Below are 18,167 nucleotides of genomic sequence, written 5' to 3' on the forward strand. Positions count from 1 at the left end.
CGTGTGCAATCTGGTAGCCTTGTTTCCAATACGAAACGTGTCCATCATCCCACGATAATCCATGGTGATTTTTCATCAGCCATAAAACCTGACATCTCTCAGATTTTGTGAGCATGTGCCATGGTTCGGGGCATGTAAAAATGTAATGAGAAAGTATGGATCCCTTTCTCAGAACCGCAGCTTCCTTCACGACAAAATTTTTCCCAACGATAAATCCTTGTAGATCCACAAACGTTGGCACAGCCATGATGACAATATCCGATCGCAGACTGATGTCGATCGTCAAACATCTCAATCTTTTATATATTTTTTTCATATGCAATGGAGGGAATATTTGCTTATGTAATTTTGCGGACTACATTGGTCAATGGATTATATTCGACAACCCGATCGTGCAAGATGAGATAATAGACGGTAGTATTCGCCGGTATATTTTCCCTGCATTCAAACTCTATTCTCACGTATCTATTCTCCACGGTAGCAGTTTTGACAGACTCGTTTTGTCGCGAGCAATCAATGACCGCGAGAGGACCGCAATGTAAAAACTTTGAAATGGTTAATAGCGTGCTGTTATCGCATCCGTAATAAGATTTGCGAAAACGAGAGTACATGTCGAATAGGACGGCGAATCTATTTTTTTCAAAATCTAAATTTAAATCATCGTAGGGATAAAATTCTGAGTTTAAATAGAGTTTAACGTTGGTCAATTTGCAGTCATCGAATAATGTAACATCTTATGACACTGAATTCTTTTTACCAGTTTGCAGTGCAAAGATCACGTATCGTGGTTTCTCTAACTGGGAGGCGGCTTTCACGGTCCATGAATGCTTAGTCGTGCTATGCAGCAGAGGAAATTCGTATAGATCCCAAGATCGGAAACTCATGTTCAAGTATCGTCCGCTTTCCAACATTCGTAACATCGACAATTTATTAATCTCGTTCAATATTACATGAGGCATACGCCACTGTATCTTGAGTAATTCAATCTCAGCTTCCGACGATGGATGTCCGAATAGACAATTATTATCGTTGCGCGAACGTATCAGAAGCAATTCGTGACGAGCGTTAATCACAACGCGTTTATAATCTTCGCAAAATCCCAGCAACATGTTGAGCGGTACGCAATAGTTGAAATAATTTTTGTCACCGTTGTACGTCAAATCCCACGCAGCGTTCTTCAAGTTTTCTAGTGCGTCAGAGAGACATAATTGTTGAGCGTCGAAGTTATTCCAACATTTCTGTTACGATCAATCTCTACTCCGTCGAGTTCGTATCGAAGCTCATCAAACATGAATGCGACGCAATTGTTTCCCAATACAATCTTCATTTCGTCATTCGCTTTACGCACATTCAACTTTCCCTCGATGTAAAGAAAGCTTTCGCACGATAACGTGTACAAATCCTGATATTATATAAGTATTCGTATCTCGTCGCTGTATCCAAGCGTCGTATTGGCGTACGGATTGTACGTATGAGTCTCAATCTTGACGATGCGATCGTCAAAAACTGGCTCACCTCCGATATTCAAAATAACAATCATTCTTTTCGTACGATGAATCCCAATGATTTTAAAAATTCACGATTCAACGCGCTCAGCTTCTTTTCAACGGCTATCTTATTATTGTCACCCGATACCGCAATAGTATTATCCCTCGTAAAAGTATTGTCTCTCGCGTGCTCCGTTTCGTTCAGCACGAGCATACTATATTTGTCGCCGCCGTATATGCAATCTTACGGTAATTTCCTCTCCTCGAAAATCGAGCAATCGATCTCTTTGATCCACAATGCGTATCGTTAAATCCGTAATGCTCCATACGATGATCGGTAGATAAATGATCTGCGCCGGCGTTTCCGATATCTTATATCCTGCCGGTACGCTCGGTGAAAACTCATGTATCGTGTATACGCGCATGCCATTGCTGTACGCATCAGTAGTCACGTTACATTCTACACGAATAATATTTACGTTTATAATATTAACCGGTTCGTCCGATTCGTACCACTTGCGAGGTTGCAATATACGATTCGACGAGAATCCAAGCAAGGATCCTACATTGTCGGGTTTGGTAAAGTTTATTCTGTAGGCGCATTTGATTTCGCTCTTTAGCGTGCTATGATTGGCGCGGAGCGCTATTGGATATTCCTCATCATAATCGTTTTCAACATCTCTGGAAAGGTGTTCATCTTGCAAAATTGCGCGTTTGAGATAGTCATTTATAGCGTGCAATTCGTACGATCCTTCGGGAATCGTAATTTCTTTGTCGTCGTTGCCAAAGTAAAATTTATTATTCGAAAAATTTACGCACGGAATCGTATAAGTTTCAAAATCCGTTAATCCGAGCTCGTAATCGGCATCGGTCAAATCTATAGCGGGAATATAGCTTACAGCGAGAACGCTGCTTCTGCCAGTCAACGTAAGTGTCAGTGACATGTCGAACGAATGCTGAGTCGTGACGATGGATTGTTAGGCTTTAAATTGATCGTCGACTGTTTGAAGAAATTTTAAACACAACTGTGATCCACAGATACTTTGATTGTAACTTTGATAAGATGTGTAATTGTATTCAATTTTCACTCGTCCGAAATATCGCACAAGTTCCTTGGGCGGTCGAAGATTTCCAAAACTGTCGAAATATACGATACGATCTCCCCTCTTTGCGTACGCTACCCAATGAGTACCGGGACCATCAACGTCATCCAAATTGACGATACCGCTCTCGTTTCGTCGTACACCGCTCATCGGTAAATTATTGCGCATGAAAACACCTCTAAAGAAAGGTATGCGCATACGTTTCGCCAATTGTTCCAATTGCACGTTAGTTGTCGCACCCGTAGGCATTTTTAATGTTTTTTCGACGGCTTTTTTTCTCTTAGACTTTGTTGAGAATCCCTGTCCACGCTTGTACGGAGCGAGATAAAGTTCGCGACCTTCCATAGCGCGATTGTGACGCTGCAACTCATCCAGCTGACGTTGCGCCGCCTTGCTATCGTTTACTGCCTTTGCGATTCCCGCCGCACCGCCGGCCAAAGAACCGACAACTCCCAACAACGGTAAAAGTGGTAAAATACCACCGCGTTTGGCTATTGGAAGTATTCGTTTTTTCCTCCTCTTTGTCATCGACGGCTTTTTCATCCCCATGCCGAGTTTTGTCTTTGCCTTCATTGCCGCCCAAACAGTCGTAGCGGCTGCTCTTTCGCCAAGAGTCGAATCCCTCGCGGTAATGCGTTCTCGCGCTCTTGCAGCTAGTATGCGATCCGCGACGTGTCGTTGGCCGAGGTCGTTGCTTCGCGAATAAGCAATGTCGTGCTCGCGACAAGCAGCGTCCAATGGATTGATACCTCGATCGCCTCTAGCCAATCGTTTCTCTAATCGAGTTCCCGGGCCGCAAAACTGATAACCGGGAATATGTAATTCGATGGGAAGCGCGTTTATCGCACGATTTAAGAGACCGCTACCTCTTATTCTCGCTGACATTCGTAGCAATCTTTTATTAATGGTGGCGGACCGTCGATGTGTGTTCGCTGCCACAGCTGATTGTAATGTCGCATGCACGAACGATATTGTCGAACCTTCGAATCAGCCTTTATATATTCTGGAAGCTTGTCCCACAATCGTTCCACGTAATCACCAAAATTTTGCAGTAAAACAATCTTTGGGATATACTGCAGTTGTTCGGCGGTAAGCCGGAGAATGTCTCCTTTATCCGACAGAAGGAGAAACATTTTTGATACTGAGCGGTTTCGAGTCGAGACACCTCTATAAATAGGTCTCCCCCCCCTCGTGATCATTCGCAAAATTGATTCGAAAGAGAAAACATGCGGTTCGTGCGACAAGCGCGGATAATCAAAGTATCAAATTTCGACGAAAAAAGTACGCATGGAAACATGCTACCGAATACTATACGCGGTATCGTTTATAGACTAATATCGGAGGCGGCCCTTCAAACTGCGGTAAGACAAACGTGTTGATTAGTTTGATAGAAAGTCCGTACGGTGTACGTTTCGAGAATGTGTGCGTATACTCGAAATCGCTTCAACAACCGAAATATAGATACTTGGAAAATTTACTAGCACCTATAGACGAAATTGGTTATTTTACATTCTCTAATAACAGCGATGTCATTCCATCGAGCGATGCGCTTCCGAATTCCATCTTTATCTTTGATGATGTGGCATGCGACAAGCAAGATACGATAAGAGAGTACTTTGCAATGGGTCGACACTCGAGCGTCAACTGTTTCTATCTTTGTCAAACGTACGCCAAGATACCTAAGCATCTTATACGCGACAATGCGAATCTTTTGATTTTATTTAAACAAGACGGCACAAACTTGAAACATGTGTACAACGATCATGTAAATACCGACATGTCTTATGACGATTTCCGCGCATTGTGTCAGAAATGTTGGCAACGCAAATATGGCTTCGTAGTCATTGATAAAGACAGTACGTTGATCAATGGACGATATAGAAGAGGATTTAATGATTTCGCGATACCGTAAAGCGATCAGTCGTCATCAACACATCGATCGAGCATCATGAACGGCGATCGTGAAAAGATTGCGAGAGAGATTGCAAAAACGAGCGAATCAATTCGCAAAAAATATCGCGTTTTGAAAACTGGTAAAATGGAGGAAGACGTTGCATTGGAAAGACAATTTAAGCCAATTACCGAATCTTGAAAACAGCTTGTCGAAAATACTGGAATCTGATGCGCCGAAAATCGAGCCATTGAGTTTGACGTTCGGAGAGAAGCACAAGGAAAAAATAAAAGAATCAAAGCAAGGAATAAAGCGAGCACGGATAAATATGCCGATAAACGATTCGCCGATATATTCGACACCGAATCGATCAAAGCGAAGAATACAATTTTCTAATATGGCCACTGTTTCTACTCCGATAAAAGTACAACCGTGTCAAACAATGCCGTCACCGTCCGTCGAAGAAATTTACAAGACCACGCCCGATTCGTTTGTAACATCGGTCCGACACGAATTAGAAACGTCCGAAGGTCAGAAAACGTTCCGAGATCATTTTGATCCACTAGCGCAAAAATATATAGGAGCTATCATGAGTGTTGATAAAAATAAGAGTATGGATTACGTCTACGGTGTTAAATTTACCAGCGAAGGAATGATGCTCGGTGATAAACGTTTCGATGTAGACAAGGATGATAATATAATTATCGATGGAATAAAATATACGGGTAGTAACTGAAGGTATCTACGATTTGATTTTTAGAAATATTCCCAATCATAAAAAATACACTCAAGACGATTTGTATAAATATCAAAGTATATTAAAAACAACAAATGCGCATAAACGTGACAACAAAGTTAATAATCCTATTAAAAGTAATAAAGGATACAAGTATAAATATATAATTGCGCCATTATTCTCCGATAGAAAGGTGGGAAAAGGTATAGACGCGCCGCGCACCATGACGCTAAGCGACAACATGATCGATTATGTGCATTGGAACGATCCTAACGAATTGGTAGATCGTTTGCGATTGCTGGACGCCTCGCGTCGAGCCGGCAACAATGCTCACGACAATGAAATCTTGTCAATTATCGAAGAACTTCGCGAGGCCGGCATTATTATAAATTAAACTATGCGTCGACGATACGTGTCATTCGGTCAATGTTCTCGGTACCGAAATGTCGATTAATAAATTTGGATTATCGCTCGGAACGTCGAATAATTTGTACTATCAATGGAATGGATTATTGAGAAATTACGTTCGCGATAACGCTCTCTGCCAGACTACTACCGGCTTTGACGCAAGGTCGCGCAAGATTCAACGCGTAGCGCAACCGGAAACTGATACTGACGCCGTCAACAAACGATACGTGGATAAACTTTTGAGAGATCGACAGGGAGAAATTGAACAAAAAATTATCGCGCTCGAAACAAACGTGCAGGCGCTACGAATAATGATGGACGAGATAAAGAATGTGCTGAGATATGCAACATCTGACTCGGCACAGTAAACGAGACATACTAATATCGCAATATTAATTATGCCTCGATCAAACGTGCGAAAGAAGAAAAACACCTCCGAAAAGCGACAACTAGTCGAGGAATTACATGCTCCGGCGAGAAGAAATTTTCCACGAAGACACGTCATTGTACGCGGATACGACGATCTGTGGCAGGCGGACGTGGTCGACATGCGTTCGTACTCTCGACTCAACAAGGGTCATAAATACATACTCACAGTTATCGATGTGTTGAGCAAGTATGCGTGGGCCGTACCGCTCAAGAGTAAGAGCGGAAACGAAATGTCCGAAACGATCGCAAAGATTATTGGAGAAAAGGTGTCCGAAAAATTTTCAAACCGACAGAGGAAAAGAATTTTACAACGCGAGTGTGCAAAAATTCATGAAGAAACACAACATTAATCATTACTCGACGTATTCCGTTATGAAAGCCTCGGTCGTGGAACGATTCAATCGTACTTTGAAAAACACAATATGTGGAAAATGTTTACGTTTAATGGAAATTACAAATGGATCGACGAGCTATCTCGACTCGTTGCAGAGTACAATACGCGAAAACATCGCACCATCGGTATGAGACCTGTCGACGTCACTCCGGCGATCGCCGAAAAACTTTTAAATACGGTGTATAGCAACGTAAAAATTGCGGCTCCGACAAAATTTAAAGTAGGCGATTCGGTACGCGTGAGTAAATACAAGACCATCTTTGAAAAAGGTTTCACACCTAATTGGACGACCGAAGTTTTTAAGATTGTCGAGGTGCAGGAAATTAATCCTGCGACATTCATATTCGAAGATTCGCGTGGAAATTCCGTCGCTGGAGGATTCTACGAATACGAGTTACAACGCGTCGCTAATCCCGACGTATATCTCGTGGAAAAAATTTTGCGGGAAAAGGGTGATGACGTATACGTAAAATGGTTGGGAATGGATAAATCACACAACTCTTGGATACATAAAAATAATGTATTGTAAACATTTATTAAAATATATAAAAAATATGTGTATAAAATATATAAAATTGTAAACATTTATTAAAATATATAAAATATATAAAATATAATGCATAAAATATAAAATGTATAAAATATAAAAATATAAACAATATATACATGGTTATGTACAAAATATACAATTACTTAATAAACAAAATATACATTTATTTACAATGGTATCCTATAATGTCCCCACGGTAGCGTATCAGTGGTTTCGGGTACGATATATCGCTTGTCATCGTACGGACTCAGAGCAATTTTTGTCTCGCGGATTGTGTATACTTGATGTAATTTCGATCGTATACACGATTGCTGACGCGTCATTTCAACCTCTTCGTTCAAGCACCGCGTGTAATCGTCAAACGTTATCGTTCTCGCGACAACGTTGCTCTTGACGTCTTTAACTTTCTTCGTGTCTTTCTTACCATCGACTCGTAACGCGTACATTTTTGCTCTGAGCCCGACAAATTCGGTCATTATGGCACCGTTGTTTTCATCCTTCATTAGACCCGGTACCTTTTTATTTACAAGCAGTATACCGTACGCATTGTCTACCGCATAATCGCTCGTGTCGAATCTGCTGACATCGCGCTTCATATTCTCGTACACGTCTTCGCACTCAATGTGTATATGAGACTGTCGGTGTCGGTGTACATGACTTTACCTTTGTCGCGATACATTGGCGCCATATACTTGTGATGAAACTCGTACAAACATGTCTTGGATATGTCGAGTATACACATATCCACGTAGATTGGTTTGTAGAATTTCACCTCGAGATTTCGCAATTTCACAGCTATTAAGTTTTCCGAAAAGACGCTTCTGCTGTGGAAATTTGGCTTTGCGATCATTGCCTCTGCGCCGTACCGCCCGTCCCAGTGCGTTATGAGCCTAACATCTACACGATTCCGCACATTTTCCATCGTTTTGCCAAATACCGCATTATTCATCAATTTGTATAAATTTTTTTCGAAATCGTTTTTAGCTAGTGTTCTAAAATGTATATTTAGTTCTATGTAATTTCGAAGCCAGGGAGATTGTGAAAACTGTAATATTCGGTGTATTTTTGTAACGCGAAGACCGTGACGCGTACACTGCTGCAGGTTGCGGTAGTGTATCACGTAACGCTTTTTATTGTATAATGTTGCGAGCAGCTTGAGCTCTCGCTTACCAGGTGGTTTATCGCGTGTCGGGCAAAACGGTAGGTCAGTGTGCGCATCGTGAAGATGTTGCGGGTACTCGAGATCGACTTCGAGGATATAGCCTGTAGGCGAATCTAGCGCGATCGATGATACATCAAAATTGGACACGTCGTCGACCCATCGAAAATCGGCAACGGCTGACACATTGCCCATCCGTACAAGTTATTTACATCGAAATACATCAAATATGACGATGGTTTCGATGGATCGTACGACTCCATGTACTTGTTATTAGCACGAGCGTATCTGTTGGAACATTGACTCAGACCGCCGCGTATACCACGTTCGATGAACATAACCATGTCGATTTTGGTAAGCAACTCAAACGTAATTTTCGTATGCTTCAACATGGCATCCCACGTGTATCCGGGGAGAGTATAGTAATACGCGGGGTCGAGTCCGTAACTTTCGATTAGAGTCCGTAACTCGATTTTCCCTTCGAAATCCGCTGTGGCTATTTCCTTGATAATGAAATGTGAATCATAACCGGATAAATTATGAAAAACTATGGGAATGTAAAAAGATTCTTTATAATTTAAATTACAATTTGAATGGGCGGGACCTCTGTACCGTCCGGTCAGATGGCAATGATCGCGTACGCGTATATCGTCTTCCGCGAATGGTTTTTCACATATATGACATTGAGTGGCGCTATGGAATTTTTCCCACTCCTCGGGTGTTAAATCTACCATGGGGACATTAGTAGTTAAAATACTTTTTACACGCAATGCTAAATTTTTAAGGTCTTCGACGAACCATGCTATACAATCGGCACTGCGACGCGAATAGTACGCGGATAATGATTCGTCGTACGAACAATGTACATAATATGCGATACTAAATACCCTATGGTGTTGATACGCATTCTTCTCTTCCTCCATCTTGGCCAGAACGCATTCCAAATCGGCGTATACGATGAATGGAAACCGCTCCTTCCGATTAAAGTTGTTAAACTCGAGCCACTTGTCCTTGTCGCTCGGTAACCGGATAGCGCAACCATTCATCTCACGGCAGTCGACCGTATGCGACTGCAACTTGTCGTCGGAACTAAAATAATGCAGGCACTGTAAAAGAAAAAAATTTTTTAATTAAGATTTGAACAATTTGTTATGTAACTTATAATTATTTGAATTATATAAATTAAACTTACCGATCGCAGATATATTTTTGATTCTTATGTTTGCTCAGTTGTGAGCTCACGAGCCGGGATAAATTTTTGATCCATGCGAAATGTCCAACGTTGTTGCCATCTTCCACGTATAGCAGATTCACATGCTTATCCCGCTTTTGTTCCGTAAGACGTATCGGAACAATGCCTTCGTTTTCAATGCTGTACACATTGATCGAGATATTGTTTGCAAGTTCAAACTTTTTAATTTGATTCACAGTCACTGGAAACTCAATGTCCCGGAGATTCAGCACTGTCGCGTAATGTGGATACGAGGATTCCCGTTCCGCCTTTCTTTCGGCGGGGTATAGGGCGGCGACCACTGCCCACGCGAAATACGCATTGTCTTTTGATTGCACGTTAATCGCCGCTCTTTTCATCATAATCTCCCGCGGTAATTTAATGGGACATCCCGCGCGCATAGGATTATACTTATTTATATTTACAGTCAAGTTTAATATTCGCGACAATGCCCACCCGCTGTCGCGTTCCTGAAACTCTTCGAGCGATGCTAGGGTGTGCTCGATAATGCGCCGTTCGTACCACTCGCGTAAATCGGATGTGCGAAAGAGTTCATAGTTTCTCGTATTGATACTTTTATTTGCGCGTTTATCACCCGACACGAATTCACCGTTAAATATAGTGTTCACTTTCACATTATAATGTTTCTTCATAATGTTCTTTACATGTTCTAATACAATGTCTTTGACGTCCTCGAGAAATTGTCGAGGTTCGATGTGATTATAGTTTATCACCGCACCAGTCAATATACGACTCTCGAACGCCGTATCAATCTCACGCCACACAAGTCCATTTTGACGCGCGCTACATCCGGCACCCGCGTGTACGAAACGTCCGCGTAACGAATTTTTCAAACCTTCGAGACGCGCGATCCGAGCAATCACCGATTGTCGATTTCCGATCGATAATCGTGGTCGTTTGATCCGACTATGCTCTTCCAACGACTCGAAATACGTATCGCATCGTTGCTCCCACACAATGTAGTCTTCCAATGAATTCACCAAAGTGGATTGCTCTCGCAAACTTTGTTCCTCCATATTGTATCAGACTTGCGAAATGCGCTTCCCAATGATAGTTCTGGATGTACTTTAGCGAAAATACTGGCGGGGTGTGCCTCTTTATCATGATTTATATACTGTCTCGTGCATATCATCGATCATTCTAGAATGATTTCATCTTAAAAAATTCCATGGAATAGCGTGTGCAATTTAACCTTGATAATTTCGCGTTTTGTCACGTACATTTGAAAAATCTAACGTGATTGCATCAGGAGCAACCGTACATCGGCGCTTGCTTTTAGCACATTCAGCTAAATCTTTGTCTAGGGGTGATGTGCGTTTTAACCTTGACGGTTATTTTTTTCGCGTTTTGTCACATACATTTGAAAATCTAACGTGATTGATTCAGGAGCAGCCGTACATCGGCGCTTGGAAGTTTAGTGCACTCAGCTAAATCTTTGTCTAGGGGTGATGCGCATTTTAACCTTGACGGTTATTTTTTTCGCGTTTTGTCACATACATTTGAAAATCTAACGTGATTGATTCAGGAGCAGCCGTACATCGGCGCTTGGAAGTTTAGTGCACTCAGCTAAATCTTTGTCTAGGGGTGATGTGCATTTTAACCTTGGCGGTTATTTTTTTCGCGTTTTGTCACGTACATTTGAAAAATCTAACGTGATTGCATCAGGAGTAGCTGTACATCGGCGCTCAATTTTAGCGTATTCGGCTAAATTTTTATTCTGATGCGCAATTTAACCTTGATAATTTCGCGTTTTGTCACGTACATTTGATTGCATCAGGAGCAGTCGTACATCGGCGCTTGAAAATTTTTGTTATATTCAATTAAATCTTTGTTCTGGGGATGATGATATCACCGCAGCCGTACATCGGCGCGACAAAATTTTAGAGGAAATTAAAATGTTGCATCAGCAATAATCCCCTCTACATCACAATTTGCGATACTATTTGAATTAGTAATAATTCTAATACGATCAGTATTACATCAATCGCGCGTGTGAGAGGTTCACTGAAGAAATCAACATGAATTTTTACGTTCCGATTCGAAACGGCGAAACTCCACTGTGTAAGAAGCAAAAATGCGACACGTAAGTTTTGATTGTTTTAAACATTTTGTTATTTATTAAAATGTTTTAAAATATTGCTCTAATTATTTATATATTTATATAGCATTCAGCCGCGTCGTGCGACTCGCATACTTGGAAGAAGATACGCTCTAACCCCGATGTATAAATATTTGGATATTGGAATAAGCGTTGGAGCTGTATCGTACGTGGAGCTGATTCTCGGTGATAATCGAGGCAATCAAATAGTGTTGCCTTTTTCAACGTGGAATTTGTTGATGCAGAAGCAAGCAGACATTGACTGTTTTCTACAATCGACTGCTCCCCCATTAAGGATTGGAGATCTAACGATCGAAATGCATCAATCGAAAATTATAAAACTCGCATTATGCGAAAATTCTTTGTATATGAAACCACAAACATTATTACATTTATTTAATTTTGAAAATTGTATCGATCATATGCACAATTGGTTATGTGAGAATACCTATCTCGTAAATGAAAAATTTAAACAATTTGAAACTGTATTACAACGTAACAATATTACTACTGTATACGATGCTGTAAAAACGATACGCGAGAGTGATGTCTTTAACAGCGAATCATTAATTAATTGCGAATTACTAACATGCGCTGTAAATGATATTCTTTACGATGCGTGTAATAAATAATTATTTTTATTCCATCTGTGATTTTAATTCTTTCCTTCCATACGAATAAGAATAGTTGATAATTTTCTCAACACGCTCCGCGAAAGATGTAGAGAAATGCTGAGGTAGATGAGATGTGATGCTCTAGTTGGAATGAGACGAAAGATATTACAAGATATATAATGAAGAGGAGTCTGCGACATTAGAATATCATTTCTTTCGTTGTTCTTCTGTGTTTCGTTGGTCTTGTGTTTCGCTGTAATGGCTGAAGAAGACGTTATTATCATCGATGACGAAGATGTTATTATCATCGACGAGGACATTGAAGAGATTATTATTATTGAAGATGACAATATAATGGAAATCGATAATCTGGACGAATCAGACGAGGATGGGTCTGAGGAAGAATCCGAGGAGGAAATACCATCTTTAGTGGATTCTGATTATGTCAGTGATAATGATGATGAATTAAGACAGAAAAAGTGCCGACATTTAAACGAGATGGGAATAAATAACTTGGATGTGACTATAAAAATGTATTGCATCACATATTATTATTATGATGTGGAAGAAAGGACAAGATATTGTTCAGACTGTTTTATTAGACTGGCATCTTCATTTCGGAAAGCCGATTCTATTCGGAAACATAAAACGGATTATTGTACCCTATTAATAGGCAGTTATTGTAAGGAATGCAGAAAATCATTATATCAAATAATACCATGCAACATGTGTCCCATTTGCTCAATATAAAGATGAACCGTGGAAAATATTGTAAGTAACTTTCAATTTATAATACATCAAAAGTCCTAAAATAAATTACAATATTAAAAACTATTCAAATGTATGTCTTTTTCTGTTCCAGGAGCGGCCCCCCTCAGCCTGGCGCATCACCCCCCTCCCCTATATATATATATATATATATATATTTTTTTTTTAATTTTATATTTTTATATTTTTTATTATTATTATTCTTAATTTTAAGTATACACACACACACACACACACAAATGTATAACACACATTTAAATAAATTTTATATATTTTAATTGTATGAAAATTGCAATTATTTGTACGCCTTTCCTTTGCGCTCCCATCCCTTGCGCTATCTCTCTCTCGCGCGCTAGTTGTAAGTCTCGCGATATTATCGTCTTCTCTCGCACGCGTTGTTCTCGCGATATTATCGTTCTCTCTTTTGTACGCGCCACCGTTCTCTCTCTCGCACGCGTTGTCTTGCGCTATTATCGTCCTCTCTTTTTCATATGCTCGTCGCTATCACTCACTCACTTACCTTTGCGTTGTCCTCCTCCCACCTATGCGCCATCTTACAATGCGTCGTCCTTGTCCCACGTTGACGTCATCCTTGTCGTACGTTGACGCTATCCTTGTCGCACGTTGATGCCATCCTTGTCGCACTGTCCTCTTCACACACTTAGCGCTATCCTTTTCCCACACGTAGCGCTATTCTTTTCCCACACGTAGCACTATCCTTCTCACACCTTCGCACCGTTCTCCTTCCGCGGATCCCGCCTTCTCCTCGCGGACCCCCTCGTCCATCGGTCGCACCGCGGATCCCCCTTCCTCGCGTGTGACGTCACTCACCGCGCGCGGCAATTCCTCCTTCCCCGCGCGTGACGTCACTCTCCCCGCGCCGCGGTTCCCCTCGCGCCTCATCCCCCCTGAGAAGACCTGGGTTAGAACCCGCTTAGCTATACTACTGTTACGTCCGATGGACGTCGTGATTCTTTTCTTTCTTTGAAGCTATACAAAAACTATACGATAACCATGTGCGCGGGTAACTCTCGGCGATATCCAAATCAAGGAAACGAAAAGTAATAAATGAGTCTAGACTACGCGGACAGCATGTTATTATAAATAGAAAATTTCCACTAAAATAAAGAACTGTAATAAAATCGAACTCGCACATGTTTACAGTTGGGACGTCCGTTAGAACCATCGGAACTCTAGTAACAAAGCGATCCTTCTTAAGAATCGCACCAACTATAAACATATGTATATCTAACCCTTGCAGCGGATATCTGAGATCGAGAGACTCGAAGCAAAAATATACAAGAAAAACTAGAGCTAAGGATGGTCAGTCGTTGGAACTTAGAAATTTTAAATCGGAACCAGAACCGCAATAAAATTTTTATAGCGCTCCACACGTGGAGCTATGAAAATAGAAACCCTCCAGGGCTGCAGAATCTTAAGCTAGTAATCAAAAGGGGAAACTAAACAATTCGCCTGGCCACCCTTAAGCGCTAACCGAAACGCGAAAAGACTCTCGCAAGTCATAAAATCTGTCCGCTAAGCTCCCACTCTCTGCTGGATAGAGCCAAAATTTGGAACTAAAGGGGCAGCCTATTACAATCTTAGAACCGCCTTTCCCTCCAAAATCAGCCTCCTTGTTCTTAAGAAGGGGAGCAACTGAAATTATCTCATTCGCCCAAAAGGGATTCCCACTATCCAGAAAAGAGGAGGAGCAATTTAAAAACTCGAGCGCAAGACGCGAGACACAGTCTTTCCGTATTCAAAAATTCTCCTGCAGTTGCCAGTACTTCTTCCGCAGTTTGAGCGTCTGAGTCTTAGCTTTCGCGAGTTAGATTAACCGAAAAAAGGAAACGCGAAGTGCACGAAGTGAACAGAGTCCAACATCAACCAGGTCACCTGTTCTCCAGCATTGGGGCCTCTCCGACCGCGACTAGAGACTCGCCTTGACTAAATCGTTATATATATAATTATATATATATATATCAACGCTCTCAATAAGTAGTAAGTCTAAATCCTCTCTCAGTCCTTATTTCTCCTTCCCATTCGATTGAGAAACGATCTTTAAGTAATTAAAGAGTTGAGTTACAGATCTTTAAGGTAATAAGAATTTAATCAATAATACTCCCGATCAGTTAAAATTCCATAGTAACCATCAATAGTAATCTATCGTTAACAGTTCAATTCCCCTCTCTCGTGTTAACCAACTGTCATTGGGAATGAGCCTTGATTTTTCCTCTAATCTATAGAAGATAAATTTCGACAATTTAATAATCGTTTAATTACTTCTTGTCTCTTTCCTCTTCCTAATCGTCCTCCTCATCTCTCCCTGTTCGTCTAGAATCTCCGCAAGGCGATTCGCGAACAATCCCTCGTTCGCCGGGAATCTCCGCAAGGCGATTCGCGAACCATTTCTCGTTCGCCGGAAATCTCCGCAAGGCGATTCGCGAACAATCCCTCGTTCGCCGGGAATCTCCGCAAGGCGATTCGCGAACCATTCCTCGTTCGCCGGGAATCTCCGCAAGGCGATTCGCGAACAATCCCTCGTTCGCCGGGAATCTCCGCAAGGCGATTCGCGAACAATCCCTCGTTCGCCGGGAATCTCCGCAAGGCGATTCGCGAACAATTCCTCGTTCGCCGGGAATCTCCGCAAGGCGATTCGCGAACAAATCCTGAACCGAATTTCTCCTAAATTTCAAACCTTTATTTGAAACCATTTTAGAGTCACGTTAATTCATTTCATTCCCCTTCTATTTATTACTTAACTATCTCTTTATTTGTATGACCAATTTAAACTTAAGAGTAAAATCTTTCAGAACGAATTATTATTTTGCCTAAGGCTTATCCATCTTTTCCCAATGACAACAGTGATATATTTTATAATAGCTAGTCTAACATCAAATCAGTAAGATATTCAGCGTCAAAATTATTATTAGTGCCTCCCACCGGTAAACGGCGGGCAGCGTTGCGGTGGCGGAATCGGCGGAACAGACGGATACAGGCTCAATCTTTACCTAAATCTATTAATGGCGATACCTTAGATAATATTGACGCGCCCGTTAGCAGTAAAAAACTCGACACTAACACACACACACCTAACCCCTCTTCCTCACCCCGTATTCCGAATTATTCTCCAATCTCGTCCCCAGGGCATTCCTCGACCTTCCCCGGTACACCTGTTCCAGGCCCCGCGCCGTCGTCTGGTTCACCCCCCAGATCTCCTACCCTGACCCCACCAGAATTTTCTCCTTCCCCAGCTACTTCATCAACCCTTGTATTCCAACCCTCTCCTTTGCCTTCTCCCAAACCCCCTCGTTCCCCCTCACCTCCTGTCCGGGAGCGTACTCCTCCCATACCTGTCATCACCCTCGACTCAGACCCTCCTTCCCCTTCCACCTCCTCAGAGTTTTCTGAATTCAGCGAGGCTCTAGGAGATTTCGCGAGAGATCTTCCCGACCTTGAACAAGATTCCCCCGATTTCGACTTCCCTCCCGATTCCCCGTCGGAACATCCTCACCATAACGAAACACCTGAATCTCCCCATCCCGATTCTCTAAATTATTTCTTATCTCAGTTCCCCTTCTTCGATCTCCCCATACCTGAAGGAACATTCTGCGTGGGCCCAGGCCGAATTAACCACCAAGACCTACTGAATCACATAACCACCGCCCCTTCCAATTCCGTCATCCCCTGGTACCTCCCGGGTTATCACCTCCCTTTAGCTGTCCCTATCCAAGCCCTCTGGAGGAGGTTTCCTCCTTCCACAGCTAGGATTGAAGAACTCTGACCCTTCGCTTTTTCCCTCACCCAATAAATTTGTACATAACCCCCCACTTCCTGTAACTTACACACACTTATCCGCAACCGACGAATTCTATACCTTCCTTAATTAGTAAGAGTTATTCATCCTTTTTTTTTATTTACACATTCACTTTTTCATTTTGCTTTATTTCTTATATTATATTAATTATATGTATATTGTATTAACCAGTCAGAATTTAATTCTTAACGTAAATTCTTCCCTGTATATTCTGATTGATGACCTCCGAACGATTGTAACACCCGCGAGAATATATACACACACATGCAGATATCTACTCACCCATAGCTACAACTGCTAAGATGTATTTTTCTTTCTTTATTTTTGCATAATATATGTACTTTTAATTTAATGTATAATTTAATTATTTAACCCGTTCTCTTCCTTAAATCCTGAGATCGCACTAGGTCCCATCCCGCGTAATAAGGATTAAATTCCTTTATCGAAAAGGGACCATCGAACGAATAGGCTTAAAACGCAGCGTTATAGAGACCTTCGGTCGCTGACCTGTGTCAGGCCCTTCACATTCGTTCGACCCGATCCATACACACGCCCGAATAAAGTGTGTCACGGGGTAAGTAAGTTGCGACCTTCCATACGGCCCATCCATTCCAGGGTCTGGACGTAACACTACACGTATCCAATATTTTTTAACAGTAAAGCATTAATAAAAAACGTTTCTATAGAAATGCTTTTAAAACCATAGTTAAGGAAACGTATTTTTCATGTTTCTATAGACAAAATAAATACTAATTTTTATTAATTTCAAATTAATTTTAAATTATATATACATATATACATACATATACATATACATACATACATACATACATACATACATATATATATATATATATATATATATACATATATACAGGGTGTCCCATTTTAACTTGGACAGTAAAATATCTCAAAAACTAAGCCCAGCAAACAAAAATGTTTCAGACAAAAGTTGTATGATTTCGAGGGTGCCATAAGATGGTACCATTGGTTTGACCTTGAAGAGTTATTTGAAGGTCACATGAAGGTCACCTTCTTAAATGGAACCTACTATTTGTCATTGCATATTCTTGTAGCTCATCTTGAGAGCTTTCCAAAACACTATAATAAAGTATTTTTTCATTGAGTACTTTTCGAGTTATGAGGCTTAAAATAATATCTTAATTTTATATAAACCATAAAACATCTAGTAAAATATTCATTTTTTGATTATTTTACCTTTATACTTTTATGTACAAAATAATGAGAGGAATCAATTGATGTAAAGAAAACACATAATTGTTTCGAAGAAAAAATATGTAAATTGCAATTAACAATTACATATTTTTTCTTAAAAACAACTTTGTGTTTTTTGTCTGAAAACTTTTAGCAATCCCGAAGTGTGAAGGTATATTGGCTCAAATTAAAAAGGAAGGACCTGTATTGTTTTGCGATATTTGCAATAATTAACGAAAAATTAAT

General features: G+C 40.9%; 1 protein-coding gene across 1 annotated transcript; it reads right to left on the minus strand.

The window, feature by feature from the left end:
- Positions 1 to 9,345: 9,345 nt before the first annotated feature.
- On the minus strand, positions 9,346 to 13,442 carry LOC145974188 (uncharacterized). The gene is made up of 2 exons (XM_083104007.1): positions 13,410 to 13,442; positions 9,346 to 10,332 (listed from the first exon to the last, which is right to left on the minus strand). The coding sequence occupies exons 1-2, from the start codon at positions 13,440 to 13,442 to the stop codon at positions 9,346 to 9,348; spliced, it is 1,020 nt and encodes a 339-aa protein (XP_082960133.1).
- Positions 13,443 to 18,167: the final 4,725 nt, after the last annotated feature.

This window comes from Camponotus vicinus, unplaced genomic scaffold (genome assembly GCF_025532165.1).
Source record: "Camponotus vicinus isolate PSW18456_S1 unplaced genomic scaffold, iyCamVici1.0 SCAF_7, whole genome shotgun sequence".
Lineage (NCBI taxonomy): Eukaryota > Metazoa > Arthropoda > Insecta > Hymenoptera > Formicidae > Camponotus > Camponotus vicinus.